At 51.7% G+C, this 25,712-nt stretch overlaps 2 protein-coding genes across 2 annotated transcripts in view; one reads left to right on the top strand and one right to left on the bottom strand.

The window, feature by feature from the left end:
• ABHD12 (abhydrolase domain containing 12, lysophospholipase) overlaps positions 1 to 7,387 on the top strand; it is a 39,294-nt gene extending 31,907 nt beyond the window's left edge. Inside the window, exons 7-13 of the mRNA XM_036380514.2 lie at positions 534 to 663; positions 2,434 to 2,471; positions 2,659 to 2,738; positions 3,278 to 3,360; positions 4,068 to 4,146; positions 4,397 to 4,524; positions 5,434 to 7,387. Of these exons, the coding sequence (XP_036236407.1) occupies positions 534 to 663; positions 2,434 to 2,471; positions 2,659 to 2,738; positions 3,278 to 3,360; positions 4,068 to 4,146; positions 4,397 to 4,524; positions 5,434 to 5,473 (578 nt within the window). The 3' untranslated portion in view covers positions 5,474 to 7,387. The remainder of the gene's footprint in view (positions 1 to 533; positions 664 to 2,433; positions 2,472 to 2,658; positions 2,739 to 3,277; positions 3,361 to 4,067; positions 4,147 to 4,396; positions 4,525 to 5,433) is intronic.
• Positions 7,388 to 7,923: 536 nt separating this feature from the next.
• PYGB (glycogen phosphorylase B) lies at positions 7,924 to 25,614 on the bottom strand. Its single transcript, XM_036380508.2, has 20 exons — positions 25,320 to 25,614; positions 23,100 to 23,201; positions 21,174 to 21,252; positions 20,235 to 20,338; positions 18,182 to 18,313; positions 15,995 to 16,106; positions 15,520 to 15,602; positions 14,467 to 14,610; positions 14,034 to 14,126; positions 13,776 to 13,922; positions 13,495 to 13,658; positions 13,107 to 13,221; positions 11,892 to 11,993; positions 11,622 to 11,769; positions 11,040 to 11,098; positions 10,199 to 10,340; positions 9,869 to 10,076; positions 9,395 to 9,529; positions 9,216 to 9,282; positions 7,924 to 8,984 (listed from the first exon to the last, which is right to left on the bottom strand). The coding sequence occupies exons 1-20, from the start codon at positions 25,560 to 25,562 to the stop codon at positions 8,832 to 8,834; spliced, it is 2,532 nt and encodes an 843-aa protein (XP_036236401.1). The 5' UTR covers positions 25,563 to 25,614; the 3' UTR covers positions 7,924 to 8,831.
• Between the last annotated feature and the right edge of the window lie 98 nt (positions 25,615 to 25,712).

Genomic DNA, 25,712 nt, shown 5'->3' with positions numbered 1-25,712 from the left:
CTAAAGGCATACAATGTGTGGATGTGCTGCAATGGTGATGGAGCCAGAACAGTCAGGAGGATGGAAAGTTGCTGGAGGGCACTGATTGAACAGCACAGACAAACTGACAAACCGATGTTGCAACAGCTCAGTGAGGCACGGTTGGGTTTTGGCCGTAAGCATCCAATCCTGTGCTGTCAGAGACTGCACTTAAAAATTGGTGACATGCATGGAGAAGCAGGGAAGGTTTGGGAGCTGAGCTGTTGCAGGTGGGTACGTGCAAGAATGCTGTTGTAGCAGTGTTTGAGATCCAGTCTTTGGTTTTGTTGTTGACTAAATCCACAAAACCTCCTTGGCAGACAGCAGTCACCTGGATTAAATGACTGTGAGTCAACCAGAGCTTTCAGCCCCAAATTGTAGAGGTGCACAGTGATGTGAACAGCAAGTACCCATGTCCCAGGCCTCTTTGCAGTTGCAGATGGGCTGCATGGGAGGAGCTGGCTGGTTCTACTGAGCAGTTTGAGCGATTCTCAGCAGGACTCTTTGTGTTCCAGGCTGGGGTGACTCAATAGGCAGCCCTTCAGAGAGGGGAATGACCTACGACGCCCTTCATGTCTTCGACTGGATAAAAGCCCGGAGCGGAGACAACCCCGTCTATATTTGGGGACACTCCCTGGGCACAGGGTAAGCATCTAATCTTAGTGGCACTTCTAAAGAAGCAGCTTCTAAAGAACATTAAGCACTGACCTTGGATGAAGGTGCTGTTTTGCAATAATCCCTGGGCTGGCTTGGCTTGGCATCTGTGGCATAATTTCTAGAGGGTGGCTTCCCCCTTTGCACTGTACAGAGTGAGAAGGGCTACAGTGAATGACTGCAGCAATGGATCTTGAACCTTCATTGTCCACAGGGTTCACACTAGAAAGACACTTAGAATAATAGATTGCAGATTGTCTTTCAGAGCAGAGCACCAGAGTTGTCTGATATTCTGAAAGTGTCACAGACCAGCCACGCCTGTGTGTGCCTTGTTCTTTCAAAAGGTTTTTCTCCTGTCCTGGTGAACATTCTGTGTGTAATCAGTGCTTGGGCAGATGCTTGCAGGACTATGCTGCTGGCCACCTCTGACATTTGCATGACCATGGCACAGGGAAGTTCAAGGTGTCAAGTGCCTTTGCCTTCATGTTTTTAACTTTCATTTCCTGCATCCTCCCTTTCCATGGTTGTCTGGAGGCAAGTCATGTTAAGCACCACACGCTCTTTGCCCTCTGCTCCTCCACAATCACAAGGGTAACACAAGAGTTACCTTTGAGTTGAGCTGTGTACAGATAAACTGTGAGACCACAAAGGCTGTGAAACACATGCTGGGACAGGGAGGTATTTCAGGGAAGTGGCTCTTCATTGCTGTGACACTAAACACCTTGCTTAGTTTGAGAGAAGACAAAGACTTTTTCTTGGCTCGTCCTCTATATTTTTTGCGCTGTTCAGAATCCCTTTCTTGGTCAGAGCATGATTGTGGTGTTTCCCAGCACTGCAGTCAGAGTGTCCTGAGACTGGGCCCCAGCTGAGTTCTCTAGTGACCACAGCCAGTCTGGAGTTCAAGGTTTGTGAAATGCTCTGTGCTTGGAGAACTTGGCAACTTTGGAAATATCCCTGTCCCATTAGGGTGATGCGTAGGAGAGACCTTGCTGCTTTCTGTCCCAGTTAGGGAAGCTCCTTGCAGTGTAGCCCTAGGATGCTGCACTCCAGCTGCCTGGAACACAGCACCCCTCTGCCTACTCCCCTGCACTCCCCTCTTGCTTGCTCAGCCCTTGTGGTCTCGAGGAAGGAGGCTGTGTCACCCTGCTGTGGATGTGCTGAGAGCCACCTGAAAGGAGTCTATCCAAGGGGCTGCCTGGTGTGTTTCTTCCTTGCACTTGTTCACTTAAACACAGGCCCTGATGTCACTTGGGGCAGTTGGGTATGTGAGGACACAGGTCACTGTGGGCCAGCTGCCAGACCTTGAGCAGTGTGCAGGATCGACCTTGTGGCTGTGGAGTTGTAGGGAATTCACAGGGATCCCCCTACCAGGGGAGAGGATGATGCATCTGACTCCATCTTATCAGAAGGCTAATTAATTACTTTATTATACTACATTATTGTATCTTATATTACATTGCATCTAAACTGAATCTGCCAAGCATTCAACTGCACAGAATCTCATGACTGTCAGCTGACAGTCCCAACACACACAAGGAAACAAAACACCATCACTTTGGGTAAACGGTCTCCATATTGCATTCTCCTTTTGCACAAACACAGGCACAGCAAATGAGATAAGAATATTCTTGGGAAGAATTGCGCCTTGATTTTCTCTGTGAAGAGAAATGTGGGGCTACAGAGTTGTACCTGTGCCACCTCTGGAGCTGCTGCTCTGCTGCAGAGGGCCTGTGCCAACTCAATGTTCCTTCTTCTTTCCAGAGTTGCAACAAACCTGGTGCGGCGCCTCTGCGAGAGAGGTGAGTGTGACACGTGGATGCACTTCCCAGCAGCCTGCTGCTGCTGTCCCAGATTCCCACAGACATTTGGGGAGCTGGCAGAGCTGTCCTTGGTGCACCGTGGTGGCAGCTGCTCTGACGAGGCAGAGCCTGACCTTGCTGGCTGTCTGCAGCCCTGCATTTCAGCACATTGCCTTTGGCTTTTCAGAAACGCCCCCGGATGCCCTGATCCTGGAATCTCCATTCACCAACATACGGGAGGAGGCGCGGAGTCATCCCTTTTCTGTGGCAAGTACACAGGGACACTCACACTGCTGGCATGGAGTTGTGTGCATGGAAATGAACCTTCAGAAGTGCTGGAGCTGAGCTAACTGCACGACTTGTGGTATCTGTAAACATTGGGGGTAAAGAGCTGCACTTGAGACAGCTGCTGGGAGCACACAATGGGCAATGCCAGAGCCATGTGTCCAGCATGGGAATGAGCTGGCTCTGAACTGAGCACACACCCAGCCCAGGCCTCGCATACAGCCAAGCTGGTGAGGTGCCCTGGAATAAAGCTCTTCCAGGAAGGACTGCCAACAGTCCTGCTTGATACCTGGGGACTTTGACCATGCCAGCACCCACAGGGCCTGCTCCTGAGCAGGCTGGTAAGATAGGCCTGAAACAGGGGAGGAAAAATAATGCTGGTGGAAACAGGGGCAGTCTTGCTGCAAAGAGCATGGTCAGCAGCCAGGGGATGTTATGGGATGGCAGTGGCCTGCCCTGTTAGTGCTCTTTGTACCAATGGACTGCTGGTGCCTGCCACTAATGCACATCTTTCCTCTCAGATATACAGATACTTCCCTGGATTTGACTGGTTCTTCCTTGACCCCATCACAACAAGTGGAATTAAATTTGCAAACGATGAGAAGTGAGTTCCCTCTTTGCTGGGGTTTCAGCTGTGGCTGCAGTGAGCCATGGCAAGCATCAATGAGGATAGACATGAGACTGCACTCTGGCTTTTTTTTTTTGTTGCTGCATTGCTCTTACTGGAGTGATTTCAGTTACTCTCACAGCCCTGAGAGCAGCACAGTGGAGCTCTGTCTTTTTAAGTTGTTCATAGTAAGGACAGATGCAACAGAGAGAACAGAGACTACTCAGGGATATCCTGATTGGGTCATGCCATTTATGCTTTTCAAGTGTACCTTACATCTTAAACAGTAGCATTGGAACATGGAAGGAAGGTTTGGGAAGATTTCTTTGCTGTGTATTTGCCTAAGCCACCTTGCCTGTAATCACATTGTCTCCTTTTACTGAGCCTTTCATTGAAGGGCCAGAGCATTTGTGAGCTTCCAGTATTGAAACCAAGCCAGATCTGGGGGCAAGGGGGGGTAATGATTTACAGTAGAGTGAGCCACATTTCTCTGGTCTAAGAAGCAAGAAAATGTTATAAGCATGACTTTCACTAGAAAATTTTCTACAGACCAAATGAATGGTGCCCAGATAAGGTTTTAAATTGTAGTTAATAACCCACAGGACATGCTTGTCATTACAGTTTTCTTTAAAATGCACACGTGTTGGTGTTGGAGAATGATGGGATTGCTCTGAGCCTTTGTGACATTGCTTTTTGTTTTACAGTGTGAAATACATTTCTTGCTCCCTGCTCATCCTTCATGCTGAGGATGATCCAGTGGTACCATTTCATCTAGGAAAAAAGGTACACACTTGGCTCTGCAAACTGATCTGGTGGGAGGAGCTGGTGTGGATAGAACACCTCAGCCAGGCGAGAAGTCAGTAATGGACAGGGGTAAACATAGCCCAGAGGGACTGCAGATTCTGTAGTGTGGCAAATCAGTGGTGCATCGAGGCTGAAGCTACCAAAGCCATGCCTGAGGGGGCGGTGGGTTTGGCAGGGGGAGCTGGCTCGGAGTGACACAAATCCCTCACCTGCCTCCCCTTGGGTCCAGCTTTACAACATCGCAGCGACGTCGCGGAGCTTCCGGGACTACAAGGTGCAGTTTGTGCCCTTCCACACAGACCTGGGCTACCGGCACAAGTACATCTACAGGAGTCCAGAGCTACCTCGGATACTGCGGTAACCGCGCCCCCGGGGCCGCGCTGGGCACCCTGTGCTCTCCACAGCAGGGGAGATACCGGGCTGATGTGGCTCTGGGGTTTTCGGGATCCCCCCAAAAATGGCTGCTGTGGGTGTCCCAGACAGCGAAGTTTAGTAAAGCACAACCTGTCTGGGCCCCTTAGGCAGGCTCTAGAGCCACAGGCAATCTTAGCAAGCTCAGCTCTCAAGTGATTCTCAGCTTATTAGTGATTTTCAGCTCTTTGCTTGCTAAGTGACTCAGCAGCAGATGCAGGGAGAGAGAGGAGAAGCATTGTATGAGGTTCCACAGAGATGGCTTTAATTGGCAGCTTCTGGAAAGGGTCTCAGTGACAGCTCTTCTCCTGAACTGGGCAGAAGTAGGGGTTTATATAGGGTTACAGGAGTTTTGGGAAACACCCTAATAGTAAGGGTGGAGGTGAAAGTGACTTATTGTCTTACAGAGAGGTAACAAGGGTCTGAGGGCAGGAGAGGGGCTTCTTAGTTCCAGTCATCATGACTAGGCATTTGTTATCTAAGGCACCTGACTGCCAGGGAGGCCTTGCACACCCTGTGCTTGCTACACTGGGGCTGGCTTAGCACAGGAGTCAGAGCTCTCCACCTCCTTGCAAAGCAGGTTTTGGGAAGGGGAGCCACAGAAATCTGGGAGCACTTTCTGGCTCATCTCTGCTGTGAGCTGAATGCTGTGGAGGAGCTGTTTGCAGAGTGGTTGCTTCAGTTTGGCTTTTTCAGTGGGAGCCTCTGATGGGTGTGAGAGCAAAGCTCAGTGCTGTTCCCTGTAGCTGCAAATGCTCGAGTGCTTGCCAGGGGAATGGGAAGACCTGCAGACCTGTAGCATGCACCAGAGTACAGGAGAGTCACGTGTCACTGCTTTGTCATTTCCTTTTCTAGGGAATTCCTGGGAAAATCTGAACATGAGCATCATCACTGAAGACTGTCTGCTTGTCAGCACAGAGGTTTTCATTCCTTCCTCTCTCTTTTTCCTCCCCGCTCCCTGTGGGTCAGTCTGCCGTTCTTCCATCCCTGGCCCTAGAGGAGGTCAGGGATTCCCATTCCGGTCCTGATGTGTACCCTTGGCAACTCCAGCTTCTGGCATCAGCATCTGTGACGGCAGAAGGAAGAAGTTCTTGGCTTCTTTTTGGACTTGGACAGAGGGGTGGTAACAGCCCAGGAGCCAGTACCAAACCAAGTGAAAAATGTAAGCGCAGCAAAGCCTCGCCCGTCCCTCGTGGTACTGCTGAGGACAGATGTTCCTAGGACACTGTGTCATGACCAAGGATGTTTCTTTCACTTTTAAACACTGCTGCTGTTTTTGGATCATGTAGAGATACATTTGTAGGCAAATGGCTTTTGCCACGTCTCCTTACCACAGGTGTCTTGCTTGAGTTTGAGGTGTTCTCTTTCTAGAAAATACATGTTTTGCCTTTCCTCTTTGATCAGTGGCTGTAATTGCAAATACATGGAGGATCCAGGTAGTGAGAGGTATTTTTATTTAGCTCTTCAGTCACGATGTGCTGCAAGTGTTGGGGTAATTGCACACATTTGGAAATAAAATGAAAGATTTTTTTTTTGTTCTTCCTTTTGAAACATCTACGTAATGGGCAAGGCTAGTGCCCTTTCATCTTTCCTGTACCTTTTCCTTCTGAACATTATTTTTTGCTCTCATCCCTGCTATTCTCTGTGGACCTCCTCCCCTTCTTCACAAGTATTCCTATTAGGATTGGAATGACACATGTATATAAACTGCAGATGTGGGCGTTTAAGCCAGAAACTGTGAGATTACTTTTTTGCTTGATCTCCTCTTCCATGGACAGTGTGTGCTCAGGCTGCTGGAATGGATGTCTTCCATTACCCCTGTACAAACCCAGACAGCCATGTGCTGCTTTTAGGTGAGAAGGGCAAGGGTTTTTTCCTCAACTACTTTTTAACTCCTTAGGTTAGGTTTTCCTGTTCCTGACGGCAGTGCTGTTCCACTGTAGTTAAAAGCAGGCAGTGATAGAGTTTTTGATGCACAAATAAGTCTGGGGTGCCATTCCCCATCTCTCCCCCCCTGCCTTCTGTGCACTTCCAGTAGCACATCTTAGCCCCTCTGACAGCCATTGTTCAGGAGGCAAAGTGGAAACGAGCCTTTCCCACAGGAAGAGGTTCTGCGGGTGTCCTTGCCCTGCTTGGGGCTAGAAGTGGGACTGGTTTATGCCACTGAAGAGCTCTGCACTGAAAGAGGAGTCAGTGACACACTGCCTTGCTGGGGTCCTGCCCCTTGTCAGTCCACACAGACAGTACCAGGTGCTGTAGGTTCAGTCACTAGTGCTCAAAGGGAATTGTGCTGCCCCAAGGATCCGGTCAGGGCTGTACAGCATAGTAATAAACTGCTCAGCATGCATCAGAATTATAGCTGCAGGCTCATACTAGCTGCAAAAGAGACAGTAGCTTGTTCTTGTACCAAGATTCTTCTGCCATTAGTGCAGCTGTCCCTGAGGTTTCTGACCCCTGATACTCACGACGTAGCTGTGCCACTACGATACGAGTGCGGCAACCTTCATTTATCGCACTGACAGACAGAAATACTTACCTGGCTCTGGAGAGTAACACACACATTCCAGTCAGTGCTGCTGCTGGCAGCTGGCTTGGGGCAAAGTGCAGCCTGAGCTGAGGCCTGCCTGGCTGCCTTCCTCCTGCTGGGACAGAGCTGGGAGTCCAGCACGAGAACTGCTGCTCTTGGTGGTCCCACCACCACCATTCCTGTTAGCAGCCCAGTGATGCGCTTGGAAATTTGAACTGAAATGTTTATCTAAAAGTGGTGTAGTTTTAATAAAGGCATTGACTGCTGATCACTTTAGCTTTACCAGTCTTACCTGGCAGTTTTTGGGACATTTTCCCCACACTGAGCAGGTCAGCTGGGTGTGGGGCTGGACTGCAGTAGGGCTGTGTGTGGGAGGTGAGCTTGCAGCTGGGAGTGGGCAAATCTTTGTGGCTGCTGTCAGCTCTAGAGGAGCGACTCACCTCGAGCCCAGAGGCTCTGTGCCTTTCTTTTGGCTGCAGCTATGCTATTTTGGCTGAGACTATGCTTCTCCTCTGGGAATGGGGGAGATGGGAATTGTTTGTGTGACTTCTAGTTCAGGAGCCCTGTGTGCCATTTGCAGGGCAAACCCAACACTAACCCCCAGCCCAGTGCATAGAGTCAGCTGTCATGGGCACGTTATCCCCCCATGGTGGGGCCAGCACCCTCCCAGCTGCAAGGGACTACAAACCACAAAGCCACAGCTGGGCAAGGACAGCAGTGATTGCTGTGACCTGAACTTGGCATTGTTCAGGCATTGTGGCCTGAACTTGTTGCAGCCTGAACCCAGAGGCATGGAGTAGTCACAAGTCAGTCCAAAGTCAAACCAGCAGGTGTTTGGGTTGTTTTAATGAGTTGGTGTCAAACAGGGCAGTACTGGTGCACTATACAGCACTATGGGTGTTAAACTGTGACCCCAGCACTGGGAGGGACATGTGGAGCAGCATGACCCTGCTAAGGAAGAGTGCCAGGGATGTGATCCATGTTCACCCCGAGTAGCACACACACACACAGCTGTATCTGCAGAGCCAAGAGCCAGCAGGCTCAGCTGCCCAGCTGGCAGTGGCATGTACAGCCCTCCCTATGCAGAGATGGAGGCTAAAAATCCCTGGAGTGGCTTGGTTACTGGGCCTTTAGTTAGGGAAGAGGTGTGGTAGGAGGCTACAGTAAGCTCTGTGGCAAGGAAGTGGCTGATCCCAGGCTCTCCTGCTTGTGGCACAGTGTTTGTGCCTGCCCTGGGGCCAGCTGCTTTCACAGTCAGCCCCCTCTTCTTTAGGTGATACTGGGGAAGGAGATGGGCAGGGATTGGCCTCTCCCTCCCCCAGCTTTGGGCCTGGCAGACCCCTGCAGGAGAAAGACACACTGTGTTGGCTAATCCTACTTGTGGGGCAGGGTCAAGGAGGCCAGGCACTTGCACACAGGTGCAGGGGAAGGTTTACTTGGAAAGCCCTTGTTAAGCATGGAGCACAGCTGTGGAAGACTTATCCATGGTCATCTCACTAAAAGCACTATGCAGCACATGCAGGCTAGGTAGGTGCAAACACAAGGTCCTTTCTCCTGCCCTCCAGCTCTTGTTCCTTGGTCAGGGCTCCTCCTCAGAGCATCCTTCTATCCCTCTGAGGGAAAGGCCTTGTTTCTGCAGAGCTGAGCCCATCTGACTGGTGGTGAAATGCAGGTGAGGCCTCCTGCAATGGGAGCATATCCCTCCTTCCTTCCCTTGGTGCTTGCATCAGTTTCGGGGCAGGTTGGGCGGGGGGATTGCTGTGGCAGAAGGCTCCACCCCCCAGATCTCACGGGCATACTCCGTGATGGTTCTGTCACTGGAGAACTTGCCCGAGCACGCAATGTTCCTGATCACTTTCCTCGTCCATTCACGGGGATCCTGGGAAGAGGAGAGGCAGTGTCAGTACTCAGCTGCTCACCCAGCTCTGTCCTGGCTTGCAGGGCACTGGCTAGTTTAAAACCCCATAGTGTGGGGCTGCTGAAGCAGCCAAACCTGCCTCACCCTGCCCCAGGGCACCCACATGCTGCGGTGTCCATGAGAAGGGCTCCACTGGAGCACACTCATCCCAGTTACCCCCAGTGCTCCCACTCAGCAGTGGGCAAATCTTACCATGAACAGCTGGTCCACTTGCCCTTGGCACTTAATGTAGGCCTCATAGTCTGCAAAGACCTTAAACCTGAAACCCAAAGCAGAGTCCGGCTGGGGTTTGCCTTCTAGGCAGGACAGACATCTTCCCTCCCATGAGCAGGCAGTGCTCCCCCCTGCACAGGGATGCTCCCAGGACTCACCTGTCGTGGTACATGAGCATGTTCACCACATCCTTGAAGCAGCCGGGGTCCCGAGGGGAGAAGAAGCCGCTGGTGATCTGGTCGATGGCCTGGCGCAGCTCGGGCAGGCGCTCGTAGTACTCCCGGGCGTTGTACCTGTGCCAGCAGAGACAGCCTCAGGCACTGCTGCTGCTCCTCCTTGTGTCTGGGGCAGGGAGGGCAGGCAGGGATGTGGGACAGCTCCTGAGTGAGGGGCCGTGCTCCCAGGGCTGTGCCCATCAGAGCTCGTGGCTCAGACCAGCAGCAATGTCTGATACTTCGTGTCACGTCACACTGCTGAATCCTTGCAGCCAAGGCAAAGACTGCCTCTAGCCCCCTGCTTTTTCCTGCTCCAGAGCTGCCCAGAGAGGAAGGTGTCCCTCCCAGAGAACACGGCTCTTCCCACCAGAGCTGAGCCCTGCATCTCCATCTGACAAGCCCTGGCTGTTCACCAACCCTTTCTGATCCAGGGCCTCCACGTCCTCCACCCGCATGCCAAATATGAAGAGATTTTCTTCACCCGCCTCCTCAGCCATCTCCACGTTGGCCCCGTCCATGGTACCAATGGTGAGGGCCCCGTTCACCATGAACTTCATGTTGCCAGTACCCGAGGCCTCCGTGCCAGCTGTGGAGATCTGCTGGGAGAGATCCGCTGCTGGGATCACTGCCAGGTGCAAGAGAAGTGGGAGTTAATCCTTGGCACATTGCAGCTCCCCACAACCAGGACTGGCCCTTCTGACCTCGCCCTCAGCCCAAAGAGCACAACTCTGAGAAGATTAGACATACCCTTCTCAGCCAAGGACACCCGGTAGTTCTCCAGGAAGATGACCTTGAGCTTGTCCCCCACGTAGGGGTCGTTGTTGATGACCTCACCAATGGATGTGATGAGTTTGATGATCATCTTGGCCATGTGGTAGCCAGGGGCTGCCTGAAGAAGAGCAGTCCAGAAATGGGGAAGGCTTTTAAGGAAGGGAGAGCGTAAGAGATGACAGTGTGGGGTTCTCACTGCAGTGAGTCTGAGCCTCACTTCTGCTGTTCACATGGAATCACAGCATGGTTTGGGTTGGAAAGGACCTTTGAAAGATATCTAGTCCAACCCCTCTGCAATAAGCAGGGACATCTTCAACTAGACCAGGTTGCTGACAGCCCCATCCAACCTATCTTGAATGTTTCCAGAGATGGAGCATGTATCACCTCAGGGCAACCTGTTCCAGTGGGTCACCACACTGATTGAAAAAATTTCCACCTTAGATCTAATCTAAATTAACTCTTCTTCAATTTAAAACCACTATCCCTTGTCCTAGCACAACAGGTCCTGCTAAAACATCTTCCCCCATCTTTCTTAAAAGGCCCACTTCAAGCCCTTAAAGGCTACAATAAAGTCTCCCCAGAGCCTGAACAATTCTAATTCTCCCAGCCATGAATTAGGAGAAACACCCTATTGGGAGGAGAAGTCCTGAGCCATGGGGTAATAGTGATGGAGCCTTGCTCAGTCCAGTTAGTTCATGGAGGTGTTCCCTGCTGCTGGCTAATCTACAGCAGGCCCAGCAAAGCCACAGAAAGGCGACAGGACCTTCCCCATCCACCCCCCGAGCCACGCATGCATGGAGTCTGGAATGCAGGTTACCTTTCCTCCAATCATAATGGTCCTGGGCACAAAGGATTTGGATGGATTACATCTGATGCCTGAAAGAGCAGGGATCTTTCTTCAAAATTTTTTCAAATTTGAAAGCTCAAATTTGATCTTTAAAAAACCCCCAAAAATTAAAAATCTTCAGAACTGAAGATAAGCTGGGCAGAGTTTACTGCCTGGTCAGAGGCGGGCTGGGTTCTCAGCCCATGTCACAAGGACCCATCAACCTTGTAGGACCCTGACGCCCAACCAGACATCTGCTGGAGCTGTGGTGGGCAAAAGAAGGCCACAGAATCCTTGGGGATTCAGATCCTTGGAGAACTCCTCAAGCCAGAACAATGCAGAGCTCCAATGACTTGCCTCCCTTTGGGAATGCGCAGGGGCCCCAAGTATACAATGGGAAATGGGGCCTTAACTTGCACCAGGTCAGTCTCGACAGCTGTAGAACAGGTGTGGAGGTTACCTGGGCTGGAGATTTGGGCTGTGAGCTTTTCCCCAGAGCTCTGTATGAGCCTTCAGCCACTCTGTCTTCCCTCCTGGAGAGAAGCCCTGGCAGTGAGAGGCCGGGGGACTTACGGTTGTAGAGGGTGATGGCGTGCAGGCAGTTCAGCAGCTGCCGCTTGTACTCATGGATTCGCTTCACCTGGACATCAAACATGGACATAGGGTTGATCTTCACCTTGTAATGCTCCTCCAGGTAGGCTGCAAACTTCAGCTTGTTCTCCTGGCAGAAAAATTTGAGGAACAGGCATGAGTTGCCAGGGCTTGCATCAGAAGTGAGCATTTGCTGCTGGGATGTTCCTGGCAGCATGGTGCTTTTCGCCTTCCTCCCCCAGTGCACATTACCTGCTTGACTTTTGCCACATCCCTGATAAAAGTCTCATTATCGATGAACTCCAGTAGCTTCTTCAGCTGGCTCAGATCTGTGATAAAGCCTTCCCCAATTTTCTAAAACAACAAATTAGCAATGTCATGAGACACTTCACCCAGTCCACAACTGCCCTTTCCCAGCAGAGGTGCCACAGTCCCCTTGGGAACTGGAAGAGGCAGTGTGCCACATTGGAAAAGGGGCACATAGGAAAAGAGGCACAGTTTCTTATTATGAGATTATTTCTCTGCATCACAAAGAAGCCCAATGGAAACAGGGCACTTGCAAAAATTCAGACAAACCCCCCTTTCTCAAGGAGTTTTAGCGGGAAGAAGGAGATGTGTGCACATGTGCCATGGCCTCCTGGCAGCTGGAGAAACCAATGGGCAGGACATGAAGATTCATTTAGCTACAGGATGATATTCAGTCATGGCATGTTGCAGTGTGATGTAAAAACCTGCCCTAAAGGGCCTGGGAAATACAAGGGACAGAACTGGAGCTGGGCCTCCATGAGAGGAACTCCTTTGTGCCTATGAAGCTGAACACTTGTCCAGACACCCTATGGTTGTGCCTGTGTGCAGTCCCCATGAGGGCAGGGACCAGATCCAGATTTCTGCAGCTTTTTTGGCCAACTCTTCATCATCATCTTTAGAGCCCAGCCAATCTCACACCTACACGTGCCACAGCATGGTCCTCCCAGGCTGTCCCCACAGAGCTGCCAGGTGTCACATGTCATGGACATATTTTCTGAAAAATACTTCTGCTAGGCTTTTTCTCCTGAGAAGCTGAGAAGCCTCAGAGGAAAAGAAAAACAAATTATCTGCTGCTGTGGAATGCAACAGGTGCATCTTTGATTGGTCCATGTGAGCTGTTTTTTATTTGATGACCAATGACAACCACCTGTGTTGAGGCTGTGAGCAGTCACAAGATTTTATTATCATTCCTTTCTATTCCCTTCAAGCCCTCTGATGAAATCCTTTCTTCTATTCTCTAGTATAGTTTTAGTATATAATTTTCTTTAATATAATATATATCATAAAATAATAAATCAGCCTTCTGAAACATGGAGTCAAGATTCTCATCTCTTCCCTCTCCTGGGACCACCACAGTCACCTTCAGGGCTGACCAGACCACAGGAAGAGGTGACCAAAGGGATCACACTCAGCTCCTCACTTCACACGATCACCACTCACCTCAGCAATAATGTCAGCCAATCCTGGGTTGCACAGCAGGAGCCAGCGCCTCGGTGTGATCCCATTGGTCTTGTTCTGAAACTTTTCTGGCTCCAGCTCATAGAAATCCTTGAACCTGGAACACCACGGAGCTCTGAGCCACCCACCACCACCCGAGCTACAGCTGAGCCCCCCCCAGTGTGTGCTCCTGACTTAGGGCAGGCTGTATCACTCTTTGCTTCCTCAGCTGTACTGCCAAGAGTTTCACCAGCTCCAAAGGGAGAGAGTCTCCCCAGCGAGGCAACTAAAGCAGAGCTGGGACACCCAGCTGCCCCAGCTAACCCTTCCCAGCTGGCAGGCAAAGCCCAGTGAGGGGAGGGGGTGCGCTGCTGGCTGTGTCCCAACTCACACCGAGTTCTTCACGATGTCGGAGTGGATGCGGGCCACGCCGTTGACGGCGTGGGAGCCGATGACGCAGAGATGAGCCATGTTGATCCTCTTGCAGTCCCCCTCCTCGATCACCGACATCCTCCGCAGCCGGTCGATGTCCCCCGGGTACAGAGCTGCCACGCGCTGCAGGCAGGGAGAGGGACGTGGGTGACACAGCCACAGCACCTGGGAGCACTCCCATCCTAAAGGTGGTCACGCCAAGGTCCCCAGAGTCCCCGCAGCCTGGCGCCGGTCCCTTACATCCAGGTGCATTTGGTTGAGGGCGTAAATGATCTCCAGGTGCCGCGGCAGCAGCTTCTCAAACATGGAGACCGGCCAGCGCTCCAGGGCTTCGGGCAGCACGGTGTGGTTGGTGTAGGCACAGGTCCTTTTTGTGATCTCCCAGGCCTGCGTTACAGACAGCAGCTTAGTGCACGTGCACCCAGGCCAGGCAGGAAAAGGAAATCCCACAGGTCCTTCCCCTGTGAGGTGCAGCACGGTCCTCCCAGCTCTGCTCACCTTGTCCCAGTCCACCTTCTCCACATCCACCAGGATTCTCATGAGCTCTGGTATGGACAGGGCAGGGTGGGTGTCATTTAGCTGAATAGCCACCTGCAACACAGACTTGCTGGTCTCAGTTCTGGCAGTGACAGGACTCTGACAGTGCCCTGCATGCATGGGTTGGCTAAGGGTCAGCCCCAAGGCTCTTCTCATGACTCACAACCCAGAAACAGACAGACCTCTCAGTAATGGAGCTATTCAAACTTCACAAGTTTTGCTCCAAATTGCATTTTTTTTCCCTGGGAAAACAGGCCTGGAGATCATCTGTTTTACAACCCAAATTGCCAGGGTGTTTGTATAAATGCCCCCGTTTAGTCCTGAGCGTCCTGCTCTCCCTCGAGAGAGGCAGGTCTGGCTGAAATTTCCCCAGTGCCTCTGCCCACAGACTCACCTTGTCTGGGAAGGTTTCAAAGCATGTTCTCACAGGGTCTCGGCAGCCAAACTTGGAGGACTTGAAGCGGCGGATGATGTCCTGGAGGGTGGCAGCCACCACGAAGTACTCCTGCTTCAGCCGCAGCTCCTTGCCTTCAAAGAACTGCAAGAGGGGGCACCACATCCACCAGAGCTGCAGCTGCCATCCCCACCTGGCAGCCAAAGCCCTGGAGATGCTCCTCTCCACCCCGAGGGGCTTCCCAACAGGCGTCACACGTTTGGCTCCTCACCAGGGCAAATGTGGGTGTTTCTCATCTGCCTCTGATGTGGACAGCAGCTGTAGGGACTCACAAAGGGGCTTGGCATCCCAAACAGCTGCTTCCAGAGAGAGCAACTGAGAGAGAGAGCCTGCCCCATCCATGCTACTCCTACAGAGCCAGCACAGATCCCTCCCTCGTGGCAAAATCCTTTGCAGGGTTTTTTGGCAAAGGATTTTGGGCTTTCTGCAATAGCCAGGAGTGTCTCTGGACACAGCAGCTGCCTCACACACACCGTGCTTTCTGCTGGTCTATTTTAAAACACCAGCAGGTTTGACAGGGTGTGGGGCAAAGTGCAGGGGATTTGCTTTTCCAGAACAGATGCCAATCCATGACTAGATATGAGGGCTCTTCCCTTTTGGACCCAGAGCCCATTGAGTGCTTGGCCTGGGACAGCGCTTGCAGTGAGAAATCCCTTGAACTGGGGATGGAAATGAGTCCCCACTGTGTAAACTGGCAGCTGCCTTGAAGTTGAAGGAGTAATGTCTTCCTCTCCATACAGTATGGAACAGAGCAGCTACACCAGACAGGTGTAGCCATATGGGCCAGACTCTCAGCTGCTAATCAGACAGCAAAGACCCTCTGGAGCCAGCAGAGCCATTCCAGTTCACTGGGAATTATAGGGACAACCTATTCTGTATTAAAGCAGAATTAGCATCAGATGGCCATGACCTTCCAGTGTTGGCAAACAAGGAGATACAACTGCAGGAAGGAAGATTCTGAGCAACAGGGAAAGAGGCAAGCAAGTCACTCACGTTATCATTCGGGTACAAGACTCTGGATATGTTTTCTGCCAGGTTTCTGTCCAACACAGCCTCGATGTAGTCACCCATGTTGACTGCAGGGAGAGAAACACACACAGCACTGCAGCAGCTGTAGAGATTCAGGCAGATCCCTGACACCACACTTTTCCCTCTTCTCTTGCAGAGAGGTTTTGTAACAGGAATATTCAGGCTGGTACTAATGGAACAGGATGGGAATGTACGTGTGTGAAAGGCACTAGAGTGACAGGAGGAGATGGGTGGGTATCCTGGTGTATGAGGGCTCTGGAAGCAGCTGGGGAGTAGTGTGAGCCATGGATGTGCACACAGTGCTGTGGTTTGGAGATAGCTATGAAATAAACACAAAGCAGGGCAGATGTGAAGTGCTGCACCATGCAGGTGCCATGCACAAAGGGACAGATGTGTCCCAGCCTGGCCAGAGGAGAGGCAGTGGAGGGACAGCACTTACACTCCTGGAGGTTGAAGTCGTTTGGAGCCTTGGCAGACCAGAGTCTCATGGTGTTCACAGTGTTGTTCTTGTATCCAGGCACTGGGGTGTCGTAAGGCATGGCAAGGACAACCTGAAAAGGACAGTAAGAACAACCTGAAAAGGACAGTGTCCCCCCCTGGTTACAGCACAGTGACCTGGAGAATGTGGGACAGTGGCTGAAACCTCTGCAAGAAGAATCCAGAGGAGAAAGACAAGTCCTGGCTGTGGAAGGAATCTCACCTCACTAAAATACATCTGCTGAGCTTCACAGACTTCCCTGCTATCATGGGCACTTCCACCACCTAATGGGAAGCATTCACAGGAGAACCAGAGCTGGTCTGGAGCTTTACTGACCAACTTGACTTTCAACCCCATCAATGACATGCAAAAGAGACTTGCAGGAAACCTGCTGACCTTCCTGTATTAACTGGAGTACTTATCAGAGCACTGAAAGCACCCTCAGCTGCCCACTGGGATTCTGTCTGTGCTGGGAAAAAGCCAGGGCAGGTTGGACTTTTGCGTTTCCATCTGGGATTAACTCCACAGCCTGAATCCTGCCCATTAGCCTTCTGCAACCTGCCAGGACCAAACCCTACAACTGCAGCACTATTTCCAGAGCCATCCACCCAATATTCAGGGTTTGTTGAACCTGCCTGGATAACTCCACTGAGATCTCCAGCACCTGAACTGAACATGAGTGTGAAACTCCTTGTGCAGTTTGCAGATGATGCTTAAGCCTCAGGAGGCTACAGGGAGTAACCCTGGACCTCCCAGTTCACACAGCAGGGAAAACCTGGGCAGATCAGCATGTGGGTCATGAACAACAGCCTCTTTGTGCTGGCATGGGCAGCAGCTCCCCTCTGGGGACAGCCAGCAAGAGCTCAGGCTCTCCAAGCTGCTGTTACCAGCTCCGAACATGGAAGCAGGCAGGGAGCCTGCCCAGGGACTGGGGCACACATCACATGAACTCAGCCATGCTATATTTGGAGACTGCATCTTTGGCTTTTTTGAACCTTTCCAACTTGTTCCTTTAGCAGCACTATCTGAAAAGTCACCTCCTTGTAGGAAGCAGTGTTTGGGATCCCTGAAATCCCAGACTACCAGCAGGATCAGAAGAGAGACATGTTGAACTGCAATGGCACTTGGTCCCCAGATGGATGCCTGCTGCACTTGGGGGCCAGAGAGCTCTGGCACAGTGCTCCCAAGAGGTTCACTGTGCTGGGGATGTGGTGTTGAACCCCTGCACTGTTAACGTGGCAATGACCTGGGTCACTTCATAGCCTCTGACAACCAGAGACAAAATGGTTTATTTCTCCTCTGAGCAGGCCCCGGTGATTCTGTAACAGCTTCAGCTCTTGGTGCTGAAGAGAATGGCTGAGCTCTGTGGCTGTGAGCTCCTCGGATTAACTGAGCTGGTTCATCAGGCTGAGAGACCGCTGAACATTATGGGAACAAGGCTAGGTCATCTCCCTGAATCACAGAGAAATTAATTGTCCTTCCTTCCTCCAGCCTGAGCAGTGCTTACAGAGGAGAGGCTGAAGCATTTTAGATTCACCTGTGTCTTTGATAGCAGCAAAATGGGAATGCACCTCCATGATGCAGTAGCCTGAACAAGCATGAGCTCCTGAAGTACAGCATTACCTCCTCAGCTGTGGGACAGGCTGAAGGAGTGGTGGTGCTCCATGATGCCACAAAACAAGGCCTCCAGGCATCCTGGAGACTGGAATCCACACCTCCATCCTCCCCTGACAGCACCCTGCCCATTGGGCTGCTCTGGGAAAAAGGAACTTGCTCTCACAACAAGAGTTAAACACCCACGGCGTTGCTCCATGCCTCTGCACAGCAGCAGCATCAGAACCAGCTGAAAATCCACACTGTGAATGGCCAGCAGCATGGAAGGAGCCTACAACTCTCCTCCAACATAAATCCATGTAAGACTGTGCAGCTTTGCCCTGGAGATCAACAGATCTCTCTTTTTTCTCAAATCCTGCTGCAACAATTCAACAAAAGCTTTTATCTCCTCAAACCCCATAGGCTACGAAGTCACCTTTGTAAACTGAAGTTTGGCTAGTCCGGGAGAGAAGCAGAGCCTGAAGACCTCAGGCAGCCCCAGCGTTACCCTGTCCGGCCTTCCCCAGCCCAGCAGGGGGAGACTGACGGTGGTACCTGGGTGTCGATCCACTTCACGCCCTCGGCAGTGTGCTCCACGCGGCCGTAGAAGTGCACCGGGAGCATGTACTCGGGGCGGGCCTTCTCCCAGGGGTTCCCGTAGCGCAGCCAGTCGTCCGCCTCCTCCACCTGCAAGGGGCACACGGGATCAAGGAGAGCTTGTGGCTCCGGGAGAAGGCTGAACGCGGCTCTTCACTGGGAGACCGGTTTAAAAGCAAAGCTTCAGCAAGCTGCCTTTAAAAATGGATGTGCAGAGGCCTCTAGAGGATAGCCGGGTGTGAAAAATGCATGTATTTGATGATTGGCTTTTCGCAAATATTCAAATGAATATGATATGTGTTGTGTTAGAAAGTAATGCTGTATTAATTCTCTTAAGTAGTGTGTTAAATATAGTTTTAGGTTATACAAAATGTTAAAATAGAAACTATGCTATGTAGGATACTTTTTTTAAAGAGAGGACTTGCAGCGAGATAGCAGCCACAGGACACCTGAATCTTTCAGAGAAAAAGAATTTATTGCTACATTATCAGGAGAAACCAACTTCTTCCTGCCTCAAAGGCGCTGTCAGGATTCGGAGGAAGAAGTTGATGATGACCAGACAGAATCCTGTATTTGAATAGAATTTATGCATCATGGATGAAGTGTATGAATATGCAACAGGCTGCTGCTTTTAAGGGTTAATCCTCTGTTAACATGTGTCCTTTTTTGGGCTAATGCTGCCCTGAAAAAGGTACCCGGACTGTCCATAACTCTTTGTTTCTATTGTCTCATATTGTCCTAATTCAAATTGTCCAAATTGTTATTACTCTAATTGTATTACCATTCTTATAACCATTTTATTACTATTAAACTTTTAAAATTTTAAAAACAAGTGATTGGTGTTTTTCACACCGGACTTTCCAAAGCTTGGACGATGCATCCCAGCTGGTATAAATAAATCAGCCTCTAGAGATCTTTGTTAAGGTTTAAGCCATGCAAACTGCACAGACCCCTGCTCTTGGTCTGTCTCCAAGCCTTCACATCCAGTTTGACTGTGGATGCTGTGGAATATGTGGGATGTGGCAGCCAGTGGTGATGTTCCTGGCCACAAGCCACAGCCGGTAAGCCAGGCCTTGTTAACTGCTCTGCCCTCTGCCAGAGGGGGATTCTCCCCTCAGCTCACAACTGTGGCAATGGGAGCAAAGTGAATCCATCAGAGCCACCCGGGCTGGTGTTATCCAGAGATGCTTTGTGCCTCCATGCATTTCTCTGCTGTGCGGGGAGGGACTTAAAGGAAGGGGGAGATAGTGGGACAAGGAGGGGCAAGGCAGGGGGAAGGGCCACAGCCCAGCATGCCACCACCCCTGGTCTTTTTTAAGAAACATGAAGTCAAATACAGGGGAAGCTTTCCCCTCCCTGTTTTCACCATTTATGGGGCCTGGCATTGCAGCTTCTTTGTGGAGAAGCAGGAAAAAACAACTTTCAAACCTCTCATGGTCCCTGACCTACAGAGTGGTATTTTAAGGAGAAAAAGATACTTTATACCCCGAAGCAAGGTGAGTCTCCTAATGAAAACCATTTCCAGACACACACTAAGGAAAACTGCCAGCTGAGGCAGTTTTTTTAGCCTACTTTCACTGGAAAATAGTATGATCACTAATGCTACAGGAAAATTCCTGTTTAATCCCTGTCTGCCACTGACCAGGGAACCCACAGGAGCAGCAATCACCCCAGACACTTGCCTATGTTCCATACTGATCAAACACATCCTTTGCCAGACACCTTCCTGAGGTACTTAGGCACATCTCCATCCTTAGCCTGACTGCTTTGCTGACTCACAGCCAGTCTAGATGGGTCTCTGGGGCTGTTGCAGCTGCACTGTGGAGACCCAGGCAGGCAAACCTCTGGTCTCAGCCTTACCCTATGGCTCAACTCCCATATCATCTTGCCCAGTGATGGACTCAAATGCCCAGTTTAAGATCAGCTCAAGGCACTGCAGTGCCTTTTACATCCAGGCCTTGTCCACAGCATGAAAGAGAGGGAGAAAGAGGGACCTGAGTTTTCCAAGTACCTGCCAGCCATCGACAATCTTCTGGTTGAAGATCCCAAACTCGTAGCGGATGCCGTAACCGTACGCTGCCAGCCCCAGTGTGGCCATGGAGTCCAGGAAACAGGCTGAAAGGGTGAAGGAAACAGGCTGAAAGGGTGAAGGAAACAGGCTGTAGGAGCAGAGCATGGGCACTCTGCAAGGAACCTCACTCCTTGCTTGCTGCACGTGCTACAGACTGCTGTGCATGGAGATGAGGAGCTGCCACAACAGTGCTGCTGGAAATGTTTATTACTCAGAGGAAACCCATGTGCAAAAGGGAGACAAGGAGGCAGTCTGCAGCAGGAGTCTATGCATGTCCTGCTGAGCAACCAGAAATACCCAAAATTGCTGGTGACAAGGACAGATCACCAAAACCCCAAATCCAGCTTTGTTGCAGTGAGAGCTCTTCTAAACTTGCCTTGCTCTAAGCCTGTCTGCCCAGTAAAGCAGAGCTTCTGACCCCAACCTGCTGCACCACCAGCTCCTTAACTATCATTGCTTCCAAAGGAAGCCTTTCCAGCCCTCAATCCAGGCAGTTCTGGTAAAGATCAGCCCCAGCATTTACTCTGTACTGGGGAGCTCTCATCTCCAGCTGTCCCACAGGACAGGCAGACTAAAATAGCAGCCAGCAATCTGCCTGTGTGAGAGCTGTTGAGTGCCTCTGAGAAGTGAGAGGTTTCACAGGGAGGTGAGGAGAAAGGCTCCAGACAGCCTCTTCCAGCCACAGCCCTGCCTGCTGCACTGCAGAACATACACCTACAGCTCTGGGCTGCTCTCCCTGGGGAGGAGGTGTTTCTGGCCAGCCAGGAGCAGGCAGGAGGGTCCCACTAGCAGATGCCAGTGGTGAGGGTGTGACAGCCACACCACCCTTGGTCCCCGTGCACTCTGCATGAGGAGGGAACTCCCCTCCCCCTGTATTACCTGCCAGGCGGCCCAGGCCTCCATTTCCCAGGCCAGCATCTTCTTCAATTTCTTCCAGCTCCTCCAAGTCCAAACCCAGCTATTGGAGAAAACCACAGCAGAACACGTCACCAAACAAACCCCATGTCCTGAGCTGCTCTCCAAGGAGCACAAACACATCCCAAAACCACCCACACTGAAGGAAATTAAACCCACAAGGTCTCTGATTCCCTCCCCACAAAGCATCTCACCAGCACCTAGTCCTTGGGCAGCCCAATTGATTGCAAAACAATTTAGCCCATCACCAGATGTTGCTTTCCCATGAAGAAGGTTTCCTTAGAGAATTCAGACAAAACTCTCATGCCCTAGCAGCCCCTCAGGTGAGGATGCCCTTTGACCAAACCTGGCATTGGAGACAATATGGGGGGAATGATCAAGCCAGTGTGCAAGGGACCCCCGAGTCCTGCCTGGGCAGGGGAGGTCATCCCTCTGCTTGTGCACTGAGTCCTTGAGGAAGGGCATGGCCAGGCTGGCAGCAGTGACTGCAGCATTCACCATCACTCTCTGTGCTTCCCACATCCTGCCCAGCCTGCCACCGAGCTCCTTGGCTGCAGTCTGTGGCTGGAAGTGGTTGCCTGCATCTCTTGAGCCATTTGTTCCATGGTCTGGGGGCCCCTGCCAGAGGCAGGCTAAGGCTGCCAGCAGCAAGGACTCTCCAGGAGGCCAGGGGTGCAGACTCTCAGGGGGCAGCAGCAGCTCACCCCGGTGCCACGGGGGACAGCACGGTGTCAAGTCAATGCAGCTGCTCCCCAAATTGTTTTCCCAGCACTTCAACGGTCTGCAACCACAAGATGGGAAAGCCTCATGCGCAGAGTGATGGGGACACAAACACTGAGACAAATTCTCTAAGTGACAGAGCCATGCTGGATGTGAGACCTTCGAAGCAACCTGGCCACAGGCCATGATGAGCTCCACAGGCTGGAGGCTACAGCAAGGGAAGCCTTGGCCTGTCGGGCCAAATCTGCACTTGGAAAATGTCTTGCAAAGGAACTTAGAGGATGTTCCTGAAAAAAGCCAGCCTGCTCTCTGAGGCACAATACCTCAGAGAGGAAACAGGTGCCTCCCTGGAAATCCCTTCCAATCTCTTGGCAGGGAAAGTGCATGGCAGGATGTTTCAGCAGCAACTGTAGCACCTCACGTAGAGAGACAGTGAAGTGCACAACTTCTGCTACAAAGAGAACCATGGATCAATCTGGTAGGGCAGAGGGGAAGCTGGGAGAAATAAAGGGTTTGGGTGAGAAAGCCAAAAACCTCATTCTGTCAGAAAAGGTCACTTGTGCTGTTGCAGAGGTGCCTGCAAATAACCATATAAGTAAGTAACAATGGCCTCACATTAGTGATTGCCTTGGTGATACCCAGCTATGTTTTTTTCAAGATGGAAATCATCTGAGGACATTTTATTTCCAGCAAATTATTTCCCTCCTTTCTCCTTTCCCACCAATTAACTTCTACCTGCCAGCATGGCTGCTATGCCTTGTGTACCTCAATGTATGAACTGCAATTTGGTGTTTTGCTGCTCGAGTCCCAGTCTCTCCCATTAGACTATATCTCCTGTGATAAACCATCATCTCTCCCACTAATGGAAAGCTCTTTGCAGCCTGTGACTCTCATGTCATTTAGGATACTGGGTGTTGTTTTCAGTACACACTTTTGGGTTCTCCCATTCACTACAGGGTGGTTTGGAAAAATGTACTCCAACTCCAAGGAACCCCAAGGCCTCCCTATTGTCTTCTCTAGAGAATGAAAAACACTAAGAAAGAGCCAAGTTCCATTTTGTGTAGTCCAAATAACAACCTTCTCAGGCGAAGCCTTGAGAAATAAAGATACTCAGCCATCTGTGTGGAGAAGTTTAGCTTCAGGGCGACCCTGGTATCCCCAAGACTTTACCTGGTAAATGGCTTCATCACAAGCATTCTGCAGGCCCAGGTTCACCATGGTGTTCTGCAGAGTGCGGCCCATGTAGAACTCCAGGGACAGGTAGTAAATGCGCTGGGGAGGAGGCAAAGCGAGACGCTTACACACAGCACAGCACTTTGCTTTCACTGAAGCTGCTTCAAATCAAGAGCAGACCCAAGCATTTTCCAGAGCAGGGATGTCTTCCCAGACTGGCTTCTGGCGCCTGCTCCTGAACACCACGCACCAGAGTTGTTTGTCAGAAGAATTTCATGCGGGACGCCGGCCAAGCCTCCACCACGCATCTCCCTGCCAACAGCCTTCTATAGAAAAATCTCGCTGCCTGTTAAGTGTTTCCCTAATTAACTCAGGGCAACTATTATCTAGGATGCTGAATGATATATTTATACACTGTCAGGCTCAGCTGAGGTGATGTTTACGCTGGGCTTTTAAAGTTTTCCTAGGCTGAGCTGATCCAGTCTCCCAAAAGCCAGAGCAAGCCCCCTGCCCCTGCAGGCTGGCTGGGCTGAGGGCCAGCACCTTCCTGTGAGTAATTTTCCAGCACTCCCATCTCATGGGTCCTCCTGCTCACCCCACACTGAGTTTCACTCCCGTTTCACCCTGTTGAACAAGTAAATTGTCCCAGAGGTGGCAGGATTCCTGGCACAACTGTGCAGTGACCTTCCAAGTTTGAGAGGAGCCGTGTCTGTGCTGCAAATGCTAACGAAAGCCTCTTTGTGGGATGAGAAGCAGGCTGTGCAAACTTTTGCCCTCACTCAGATTCATCCCTATGGATATTTTTATAAATAAACCAGAATTCTTAATGGAGCAATTACCTGACTTCAAACTGTGCTTTCCTTTGAATCTCTTCCCACTGTAGTGTGGAACTTTTCCTGCTAAGCAGCAGCATTCCCCACTCTGCCACCTCTGCTGGGAGTCTGAAAGGGTCAGTCTGTTCCCTGGGGCTCATCAGAAAGACAGGAATCATCGCACACAAATGATCTGCTCCTTTCAGTCTCCCATCTCTAATGAAAATCTAAGTGTAGAGGACAGTAAGCAAACTCACTCCAGGCTCCTCTGAGCCTTTATGGGATCTGTGCAACCCCTTCTGCTGGTGCTGCAATACAGATCAGGGCACATTTGTGTGAGTTGGGAAAAAAGGGAGAGTCCCATGCACCAGTGTAACTCTCAGTGCACATGCAGCCATTCTGTCGTGAAAGTGCACTTTGTTTCTTGTGTCAAGGCAATATTCATCATCTTGGGAAAAGAGCTGACTCAGGGAGGTGGCTGCCTGCCTGCACCCTGGGAGGATATCTGTCTTTCTCTGTACACACCTGCTCTCTGTGGCTCTCCAGTCAAGTCCTGGATTGGGTCTTAATTCAAAAGGATTAAGTCTGAATTATGTCTTGCACCCCCCAATACCTCCAGCATCACTGTTCTGACTTGGCAAGTGATGAGGAACCCCTGGGTTTGGTGACCTGGGAGAGCTTATCTGGTTTTCACAAGGCAAGAAACTCCTCTCCAGCCTCAAAGCTGAGCTGCCTGCATGCTCTGCAGGAGTGAAGTCAGGAGACAGCTGTGCTGAGCCATGGAGGTGAATGATGCCCACAGGGACACCACCGCAGCAGTGTGAGTGCAGGACGTGACCGTGGTGGAGCATGCAGAGGAGCTGGCAGCAGCAAGGCCCATGCAAGGACCTGCTCAGAGTGGGACCACAGGGGACATGGCTGTGACAAGGTGCAGGGGGACACAGTTATGGGGGTGTCTGAGGGGGGACAGTGATGCAGCAGGGTTCAGTGAAACAGGACTGCAGAAGAGTTTGTGGAGACACAGTCACAGGCAAACTGCACAAGGGACATGGCTGTGGTGATGTCTGTGGGGACACAGGCATGGCAAGATGTGCGTGAGGGACACAGATGAGGCAAGGCTCATGGGGACACAGCCATGCTGAGGTGTGTACAAGGGACACGGCCACGGGGACACAGCAACAGCGGGGTGTGTGTGAGGGATACAGGTGTCACGATGCCCGCAGGGAAGAAATCACTGCGGGATGTATGAAGGGCACGGCCATGGCAAGGCGCCCCACAGCCAGGTGCACGCAAGGGACAAGTCCCAGGGGTCACACCCACAGTGACACCTGGCAGGTAGACACGGAAACACCCTTGGTGAAGGCACAGCCACCCAGCCCCCGTCCCTCGTCCCGCCGGGGCTCACCTTGGGGTCCCGCTCGTAGTAGTGCTGCTGGGTGCGGATCCAGCGCCCCACCAGGTGGTCGCGCACCGTGTGGGCCAGCGCGAAGTAGTAGTCGCGGGGGGTGGCGACGTTGCGGTCCTTGACGAGGGTGAAGTGGAGGTGGCGATTGAAGCTCTTGCGCACCTCGGCCACGTCCCCCAGCCCCGCGATGCCCCGCACGCTGATCTGCTTCCGACGGTCCCCGTCGCTCAGCGGCGCCGCCATCCCGCCGCTGCCGCCGCCGCCGCCCCGCCCGCTCCGCCGCTGCCTCCGCCGCAGCCGGGCTGGGGCAGGGCCGGGGCCGCCGCGCCTGCGCCTCCTCCGCCCGCGGCGAGGCGGGGCCGGCAACGCTGCCGGGGCGGGCCGAGGGGCACC

The sequence above is a fragment of the Molothrus ater genome, chromosome 3 (genome assembly GCF_012460135.2).
Source record: "Molothrus ater isolate BHLD 08-10-18 breed brown headed cowbird chromosome 3, BPBGC_Mater_1.1, whole genome shotgun sequence".
Lineage (NCBI taxonomy): Eukaryota > Metazoa > Chordata > Aves > Passeriformes > Icteridae > Molothrus > Molothrus ater.
Note: the sequence above shows the minus strand (reverse complement) of the source record. Positions and strands in the feature narration are given on the sequence as shown.

Excerpts from the sequence above, each read along its gene's own strand:
- PYGB (XM_036380508.2), bottom strand. The coding sequence starts at position 25,562 with ATGGCGGCGCCGCTGAGCGACGGGGACCGTCGGAAGCAGATCAGCGTG. Across the intron at positions 9,530-9,868 it reads GAGGCCCTGGATCAGAAAGG|GTACAACGCCCGGGAGTACT; the intron begins GTTGGTGAACAG and ends CTGCTGGCACAG. Across the intron at positions 8,985-9,215 it reads AAGTGGACCAGCTGTTCATG|GATCCCCGTGAATGGACGAG; the intron begins GTAAGATTTGCC and ends TCCTCTTCCCAG.